The sequence below is a fragment of the Silurus meridionalis genome, chromosome 8 (genome assembly GCF_014805685.1).
Source record: "Silurus meridionalis isolate SWU-2019-XX chromosome 8, ASM1480568v1, whole genome shotgun sequence".
NCBI lineage: Eukaryota > Metazoa > Chordata > Actinopteri > Siluriformes > Siluridae > Silurus > Silurus meridionalis.
Genome location: NC_060891.1, coordinates 18439379 through 18448968, shown reverse-complemented (window position 1 = coordinate 18448968; position 9590 = coordinate 18439379). Strand labels below are relative to the sequence as shown.

Below are 9590 nucleotides of genomic sequence, written 5' to 3'. Positions count from 1 at the left end.
ACGAATGCATGAAAATCCCCTCAGAGCAAGAGGTCATTACTGCAGAGGCACGAAATGGAAAGAACCCCTAGACCTTTACGGTGACTCACAAAAGCCATGAGGTGATGAAAAGCTCAGCGCTAATAAGGAGTGCAAGCTCTTTGTCAAGGATCGCACAAATGCTCATAACAACAAGCTGTGCGACTGCAGGCCTCACATCGTTAGCAAATCTCTGTTGCTGGTGTCTCTGAGCTTAGTTATCAGTTAGGGATATTACAGGCATCCAAGGATTGACGTAACACAAATGTTTTGACCAGAAAGGAGTCTCGACTAAAGTAAATTGCAGGTCCAGAGTCGTAAAGACCTTAAAAAAACATGCAATTATTCACGCAATTAGCCAATCAGCCATTTATATGGCACCAGTAAAACAACTTCAGAACGGTGAAAAGTGATTTAGTGACAGGGTAGTTGGTGTCAAAAAGGCATTTTCCAGAAATTGCTGATGTCTTTGTTTTTTGAGATTGTTGCATGAAAACCCGTCAATGCTTTGCTGATGAAGGAGGTCAGAGGAGAATAGCCAAATTGGTTTAAGCTGACAGGTCTTTACACCCACGATGAGTAGAAAAGTATTTCACAACATGAAACATCAAAAATTCACATGGGAGGACTATAATCTAAAATTGAACCTTTTCCAATTTTCAGCTGACCAGTGTTCTGACCCAATGTAGCATCAGCCTCCAAGGTAGTCAGTGATTTGGCTGAATGCAGCTGGAACAAGCTGCATTTCATTTTAAATTTCACATACAGTATACAGCCTCCTCATTCACCTCATTCAGTGTCTAAAGCTGCACATTTAAGTACAGGAATCTGGGACTGTGGTAGATACAATGTAATTGATGTATTCAGTACATTAGGATGTGATTGTTTACTTTGGAATTATCTCCACCCTTTACAAAACCCTTGAATGTGCAGTGTCAGATAACAAATAAATTGATGTTTTAATTTTTTGGGCAACCAACATGATGGACAAGCAGATATGATTTTCTGTCATTTTGTCTTTACAGAGTAGATGTTGATATTCCACATTTGAATTTTTTTTCCTCTTTGAATTTGACAGCACAGCTGCCAGATTTTCTCCTCCAATCTTTGGCCCATCAGAAAGTTGGTGATGGACGTTCCAGTCTGCTATACACACTAATTAAATGCTATTCAAACAGACCTTTTCATCTACAAAGTAAATTAATATGCATCCAGTTTATGAAAAAGATGTGACTGCATATCCCCCAACATCCCTCCTACCAATTATTCAAATAGCCCTCCTACACACCACACACTGGAGCTGCAAGGATTCAGTCAAGCAAGACCTAAACTGTGGCATAAAATGCAAAACATTGTCTTTTTCCAAAACTTTACCTCGTTAGATTAATGATATCATTATATTGAGACAAGATGAATATATTGTTTAATTCAGCTCTCTCAGTACACCAATTTAATCCAAATTTCTAAAAGAGTTCTGAGGTGTCTCAGGGTTTTATTAACTGTATTAAACAGCTGGGAGGTTTGAGAGTTTAAAGAATAGCAAGGTAAATCATATTTATGTAAAATACATCATAAAAAAAACAGAATCTTATAGATTATAACACACAAGAAGTACACAAACCTTACCACTCACCAGGTAACATGGCAATGATTATAAAGTGTGTGTGTTTGTCAGATGGCCAAGAACATGTACCATATCCAGCACGGTTCCACTGTGCTCTGCAGGAGAGACAAGCAGAGCACAATTCAGTGATCTCACTGCAGCGTTACAGATGAACTACTCTCTGCCTCTCCAAAAAAAAAAAAAAAGTCCCTAATTACGTACACGGTAATTTAAGTGGTATTTGCTAAACAGATATTCAGCGACATCTGCTGGTCAAATCATGTCAATGCAACATACAGTAACGTTCTTCTCATTGGCTTTTACAAAATCATAATTTTAAAGAAGTGTTTTATTTTTTTAAATAAATGCATTTTTACAGTCTAAAACCACAGCAGGACATGCACTGCTGTTAAAATCTGAGGCAAACAAAAACAAAAAATAAATACAAAGAAAGGAAGAAGCTATGCTAAATAAAAGCTTTTATTGTACTTCATTTTATGACAATTTGTCTCAAACTCCAGAGGGCGATGGTTCTCCTTCATAGCCAAACACATTCATAGAGCACTACTAAACAGCTTCTAACATTTCACTAGTAACTTGCAATAATCGACAAAGAAAAGAAAATCGCTGCTGAAAGATAATTCATTCCTGTGTGCTAACAAATAAGACCATAAAAACTAAATAACTCTCAAATCCTCTAAAGCGTCAAACAAAAAGTAACATACAAGTAACTGTGTTTAATTTAAGGAAAGGTAAAAGTAACAGAAAAATGCAACAAGCCCTTTGATGTGAGTGTTGTGCAGCAGCTTAACCTGGAGCTTGAGACATGCTTCATCACATTATACATACTTATATATATATATATATATTTTTTTTTAATCTTAAAAACTCAATAAGACCTTAACATGGGCAGGTACACATCATACCAAGCAATGCTCAAAAAGATGGCTTTTTTCCTTCTCTTCTGGAAAAAAAATGCATTTCCAAAAAATTACAGAAAAAAGCAGCAACAAAAACAAACAATACCTGTACAATTCTATAAAATTGTTTTTACATTAGTTACAAAAACTAATACTTCATTTAGCATTCCTTCATATTCATTGGAAAAAAAAAACCACAGTGACCTATTGCTGGTGCATGACAATATAACAGCTTAGAATAATACTATACGGTATAGTGTGAATGATAAAAAATAAAGAGAAGGCTGTACAGAAAAATATGAAAAACACGTCACGGTGCTTCTTGTAGCCAAGAGCCAGCAGGCTCCAGAGCACAACTGAGGTCATCTTTACCGACTTCATACTGAATAAAAGGGTAGAGGCTGTGCTCACTTAGATGACACACAGGCCCTAAAACTGCACACAGGTCTGCTTTTCATTAGCATTTTCTTCAAGACGTGTCATTTATTTTAGAGATTCTGTAGCAAGCAGGTTAAGATCCCTGGAGTAATTCCTTCATCATGTGGCCTTCATCATCCTGTTTATGCGCATTTCAAACTGCTTGTTGCAAGAATAAACCTGAAAAACTGATGTGTTTACTTGAGAGAAGAAAAAAAAAGACCCAAAGGCCATTGACTAATGGTTATAGTGCTGAAGATCAATACACTGTCTCATGCTGACTCGGGAGTTTAGACCAAGAAAAGTAAACTTACAGCTTATTAATGCGGGGAGCTTTAATTCAACGTCGAAGTGCTTGCTATCTCGGCAAGAGATCACACTAAAACAAAAGCCTCTTCTTAGCTGTAAAATTGCCTGTAGTGTTGCGTATTCTGTTCGGCACTGATCCCAAAGGACCCTGCAAACCCATCTCATGTAGAGCAATACGTGAGTGCTGGATATTTCCTTCAATAAAATGGCTGCTATTTGCCAAAGGTAGTGTTAAAAACATCTGGACAGTGAATGGAATATAAATTGAAGTTATGACGTACAAAATAAATGGCGCAGCTTCGGGACTGCAGAAGAATAAAGGCAAATGAGCACCTTGACAACCATAAAAGTCTTTGGGGAGGGAAAAAAAACCCAAATCCGAACCCGAGCAGTGACATTTAAAACAAGCATGCAAGGTGAAAAGGGATGCCACATTAGCCCCTCTACTATGCATGGTGTATAGAGGTGGCGAAAAACCATTCAACACTGCAGTAACTACACACACCGAGCACTCTGGAAAAACAACAAGAAGCAGCAGTCTTTGTAAAAGTAGCTGCTTGTTTCAAGAAACATACGTTTTTGTCAGCAGAAGGTGAAGCCTTGGGCGGATGAAGAACATTCTCATTGTTCCTCGGAGTCAGCTCATTAGTGTTTTAAAAGGTGTTTGTAAGCTTTAAGGCAGGAACATAAGAATAAAAAGATGGTAGATTTCAAACATATCTGTGGCCAGACATGTGGCATGATTAAAAAAATAAAAACATACACAACAGTAAATGAACAAAAATCCCCCCCCCCTGTATGGCTGCCTTCAGAGCTTCTCGCTCTCAGACCCAGCCACTGGTGAGCTTGTAGAACATTTCCTCATCAAGAGACTCGTTCTGGTCCTTGGCCCTCGTGGACAGGAAAATGTAGCCACCGATGAACTCGTGCACCACCTTACAGTCCACCTCGGCACAGGTGAACGACAGACTGGGCTCGTCAGCAAACTCCACGGTCACCTACAGAGGAAAATACCAAGGACTGGTGTTGAGAGCTAGATAAAGAAACATTCCAGCATCATTTTTCCCCCAATCTAACCCATATCCGTTGCCCAAAAATACAGTATATACAATCACAGTGCAGTGAATAATGCAGTAGGTCTGCATAAAGCGGTTTAAGTCCTGTTATGAAAATGATTTAGGAATCTATGCATCACAAATAAAACAGAACTTTGTTGGGAGCCATTAAAAAAAAAAAAAAAAAAAAAGACAGGATTGGCACATTTTGAACCACCCACTGAAGGGCGCCCTAGGCAATTCTATATAAACATATATTTTGTCTGGTTCATCATTCCCCATATTTATCTCATCCTAAGGTTTATTTTTTATTGCTTTTATTTAAGAGACAGCTGGCCTTAAGGAAAGTTATTTAATAGTTTTTATTTACAAGAATAAATGAATTGTGGATTGAAACTGGAGTTTTAAATAAGAAAACCACTTTACCATCTTGATCTCCCAGTTGACGTTCCACTGCTTCATGTTGCTGAAGCGCCAGGTCTTAATGGCGTCTCTGGTGCTGGCGTCTATGCGGATCAATCTGTTGTAGGTGATGCCAATCAATTCCTCTCGTTTACTGCCTTGGAACCTTGAAAAGACATTTGAAAAATAAACACTCGTTTACCATTGACATTAATTAACATACAACAATGCTGACCACATTTACAAGTCAGACTTGTACATTTATTTATTTATTTTATTATAACAGAATGGAATAATAAAAAATAATAATAATTTGTAAAATGGGTGTGCCTGTTTTGCCTGACTCACAAAACATTTGCAGGAACCAGAGAGTTTGAAGACTTGTAAAAATTATTAACAAGATTATGCACAACACACTCACTTGGCCAAGAAGTGAGTGATCCCAAACTCTGGCAGTGATTGCCAGGCCTGAATGAAGCGCATTTTGGCTTCGATGAGACTCATCTGAGCCACATTTTGATGGGCCTCTAGGATGCGAGCAGAGATCTGCAAACAAATGCAAAAACACGTTTAACACTGATACTCAGCATGTCACCACCCACCCAACATGCGCACGCACACACCTCAACACCAAGGGATAGGTGATGTCACAAATCTTCATGCTATTACAATTGGTTACCAAACAGGAAGTGAATGCAGTAAAGAGTGAGAGTTGATGAAGCAGAGAGTCTCTTCTCCCCAGTGAGAGAGCTCAGTGGTGGGGTTCAGTTACACCTAACCACAGTAAATTGATGCATCAGACCATGACTAACCAAATCACTGCAGAACAACATTCACGCCTAGTGAATAGTTTAAAGTACTATTAGTTTTCATTTCTGGCTTTCTCTAGTTCTGACACCACCACCATTTAGTCTCCAAACATGTTCACATTGGGTTAGTATGAAAATGTAAAAGAAATCCAAGAAGTTAACAGAGAAGATTAAGCAACACAGATTTAAACTAGGGCCCAATTTAAATATCAGTACACCAATTGAATTAGCATATATTAACATAATTTTGAACATCCAAACATGCTGTATCACTCGCTTTCATTAATGAGATTTGTAAAGTTTACTTTATGGGTAAATACTTTGCAGTTAGGTACATTGCTTACTTTCTTAAGACATATATTCACATGAAATCGATGTAGGCATGTTTGTATAATAATAATTTATTAAAAATACTGCACCCACACTAAGTGCAAAAATGAAGGAGAGGGGAGGGGGAAAAAAAGAAAAAGAAATATGATTTACAGAATATATGTATCTATTTAAACACAGCTCAGCCATTTCAAATGTTTATGCACCAACATCCATAAATTATGAACTTCCAAGATGTTTGTCACAAGACCACAATAAATGGTCAAACCCTACAAGTGTGGTCTGTGGACATTTTTACAGCTTCTTTATTTTAACTTGAATATCTTGCATCATAACTCAGTCATACAAGAGCACATTGTGAACAAATAACCGAGCAATATATTCTAGTGCACATGCAATTTCTACTGGCTTGCTTTTCCTACAGAGAATAATACAGTCACTGTGTTTGTATTTTTGTTGTCACACGTATTAGCAGTAGGGAGCCTGTATCTACACATGCAGCCTAAAGCTACATTAATTGCATATATTATTCATATTGCTTTGATCGTTTCATCATATGTTGCTGTCTGTAAACCTTTTTCATTTTTTTTTATTCGTTTTTGTTTAAATGTATCAGGCCCTAATTTAAACCACACAATTTCACTACGTCACCACCAAATTAGTTAAAAACAAAAAATAGAGAACAACAAAGTAAGGAATGAAATCACTGCAAGCAACTGACTTACCAGGTCCCTGATATAGCCTGGCTGAGAAGGTCAGGGGCAGGAGAAGAGCAAAAGAAGGGAAAAAAAAAGAAAAAAAGAATGTAAAAATAAATAAGCAAACAAATGAACAATAATAGCAAGTAAGAAAGTAGCAAACAAGCAGACAAGTTTAAAACGGAACAGACAGGCTTTTATCCATAAGAATGTCAAAGAAATAGATTTAAAAAAATAAAAACGCAAAATAAAAGGTTAGCGGGCGAAGCTCATGCAGCAGTCTCCGCTACATACACAAGAAAAAAGGTGGTGTGTAAAAAGCAGCGAACACGCTTATTGAGAAATATACCATAGATGAGGAGAGATTGCACAAAACAGCACAATTTCATATTTGTACTTAATATTGATCAATATGTTTGAGTAAACTTTAGATTAATACTACAAACAAAACAGTCAATGCCTAAACTGCTAATACATACTACCAAATAGCTACATTTCCTATATATACAAAGATCTAGACAACACAAGTCACGAGAGATTATTACTGACAGATACTGTACATTTCCACAAGAGGGTGCTACACCCCAAATCCTATTCAACTCAAAATGCCCGTCTTTGTGCATTGGATGAACAGGTAATGTGTTGAAAAACACTCAAACACGATATAAATAAAAGCAAACAGTAAATCATGGCATTAAAGTGCTTAAAGCATGAAATGCTCCAATTAGCCGAAGAAATGTAAGGGAATAGCTTGCTTGTTGGTGGAAAAAAGGCTGATGTAGAGATGGAGAAAAAAAAGCTTTGCATCTTCTACACAGCTGAGAGCGCTGGTTTTGTTTGTCCTAAGCCACATTCACAGGCAGCTCTCATTTCCTGCTGCTTTCCCGCCTGTTTTTCCCGTCCCCACCCCCCTCAGTTCCAAACACAGACTCGGGATCAGATGGCTTGGAGCTTTGATGTAGTGACGAGAGGGTGGAGAGCAGCTGGGGAGGGATAGTCATATTACAAGCCACTACCCCTTCAAACATTGCAATCTCTGGATTTAAGCCAGAACCACTGCCACTCACTAACACAACACACTCAGGCCCTAGTGGCCTCACTCACTCCCATCTGATTTCCAACCTTCTTCCTGTTTCCGGGTCGGGGGGAAAAAACATGGCAAATACACTTCAAACAATAACACTGTACACTTAAAAGTTATTCCATTCAATGCTGCGCTAAGTTAAAATGCAGGGTTTTGAAGTTTCCACACTTGTATTAAACTGCATCAGTGCACATCCTCCCTTTTAATAAGGCATTTCCTGCCATTTCCTGTGCTGCCAATTTACAGCCTTCTCAGCACGATGCAGAGAAGCTGGCCAATCAGAGTACACATCACACTACGTCTGGCTTCTTACCATTCCCTGCACACTTCTGACTCATCATTTAAAGCAGCTACACCTCCTCATTCAAACACCCCCTCCCACCATCTAATCACTTACACACTGGGCACATTCCAGCAGGCCAGCAGATCAGCCAAAACAGACCAACATGTGCAATGCTACAGTTTAATGGCTTGCACATGTACATACTATGTAAAAGTTTCCACTATAAAATTCAGTGACAATAAATATGGATTCTTAATTCTTCATCCACTTGAATCATTCTTTCATTTTTTGCTTAAACAACTCCACATTAATACTAAACTTTAATCAGACATGTACTACATGCTCTACATAAAGGGAAAGGAAAGACTGACATATGATAGTCAGCTGATCACACAATTTTGGCCATACTGTGCATTATTGAAGCCCTGAGTGTTTGTATTAAACTCCTCAGTCTGACGTAGCGAAATATTCTGGACGTTCCCAATTCAGGAACACTCCTCTAACAAGGTCATGTCATATGATTGTTAACTTGCTCATATCCCACCCTCTGGGAAATAAATAGTGTGGGGGATGAAGCACACAGCCTAAAATACACTTATGTTTGCATCTAATAGGCTCTGACTGTAGAGCAAAAGCAACAGAGGGCATAGAGATTCTTAAGAGCATTTCATTGGACTAAAAAACCAACATGCAAATGTCATAAAAAATATAATTTTCCTACAGATTAACTTTCTTTTACAGAGTTAGAGTTACAGTATATATTTACTGTCATATTGGTGTTTTTAAAAAAAAAAATAATAAATTAAAACTTTTTTTTTTTCTGGGGACTTTAACATGATTTCACATCAAAGCAATGCAGCATCCAACTGTTGTTGATTGGGTTGATCTATGTAAAAGCCTCACTCAGATTACTTCCTCCTTTAGCACAGGCTTTCATCTCATCTCACTACTACTCAGCATCATGAATAGAAGACGTAACAATTGAACTAATTCTGCCTAAACTTTTAAAATCTTCTATTTTGTCAGCCAACAAATGAAGAGAAGCAAGGACTACCACATGCAGTTAACTCGCTTCCTATTAGGTTTTTAAATTTTATGCATGTTCAGGTTAAGCAGCACAAACATTTTATTGAAGGCCGTCTACACCATGGTTTCACTGTGCTGCAATATATGATGAGGGAAGAGGTGTGCTGTAGATAAGTGGAGCAGATACTTGCATTCCACTGAAGAACAGTCTGATGCCAAGATGCCATTTGGGAGAATTCACACCCTGTACACTAGTAAGCATATCTTAATTTAACTCCTCTTCTTTTCATGCCTTTTCCCCAGTTACACACCACTCTTTATCTCAATTTCCTTTTTATCTGCATATTACGTTCTGTGCAAGATTTACTTCAGTTCCAATTTCCAATGACATTTATTATTCTTAATATTTTGTACTCAAGAGCATAAACCTCCTGCTGCTCCCCAGGAAACCATGTGCATTTCTTTGACTGTTTTTAGGAGCAGCTACAGGTTCTGATCACCTTATCTTGAGTTACCTGCTTGTTCTTGTACTTCTTCAAATATCGTGGTGAGACAAGACACTCAGGGTTGATATCTGTGGTGATTGGTTCAATAATCTGAGGATCTGGGTTCATGTGCTGCATCTTTAAGAAGGAC

The 9590-nt window shown here is 37.9% G+C and overlaps 1 protein-coding gene across 4 annotated transcripts in view; it reads right to left on the bottom strand.

Annotated features, from left to right (window-relative positions):
• Positions 1-2083: 2083 nt before the first annotated feature.
• fermt2 (FERM domain containing kindlin 2) overlaps positions 2084-9590 on the bottom strand; it is a 34677-nt gene continuing 27170 nt past the window's right edge. For 2 of the 4 annotated variants that reach the window (XM_046855471.1, XM_046855473.1), the window contains 5 exons: positions 9470-9590; positions 6589-6609; positions 5146-5270; positions 4749-4890; positions 2084-4265 (listed from right to left, as the gene is read on the bottom strand). The exon at positions 9470-9590 is cut by the window's right edge and continues 98 nt beyond it. In XM_046855471.1, coding sequence (XP_046711427.1) covers positions 4092-4265; positions 4749-4890; positions 5146-5270; positions 6589-6609; positions 9470-9590 — 583 coding nt within the window. In that variant the 3' untranslated portion in view covers positions 2084-4091. The remainder of the gene's footprint in view (positions 4266-4748; positions 4891-5145; positions 5271-6588; positions 6610-9469) is intronic. The other 2 variants (XM_046855472.1, XM_046855474.1) reach the window with 1 other exon arrangement.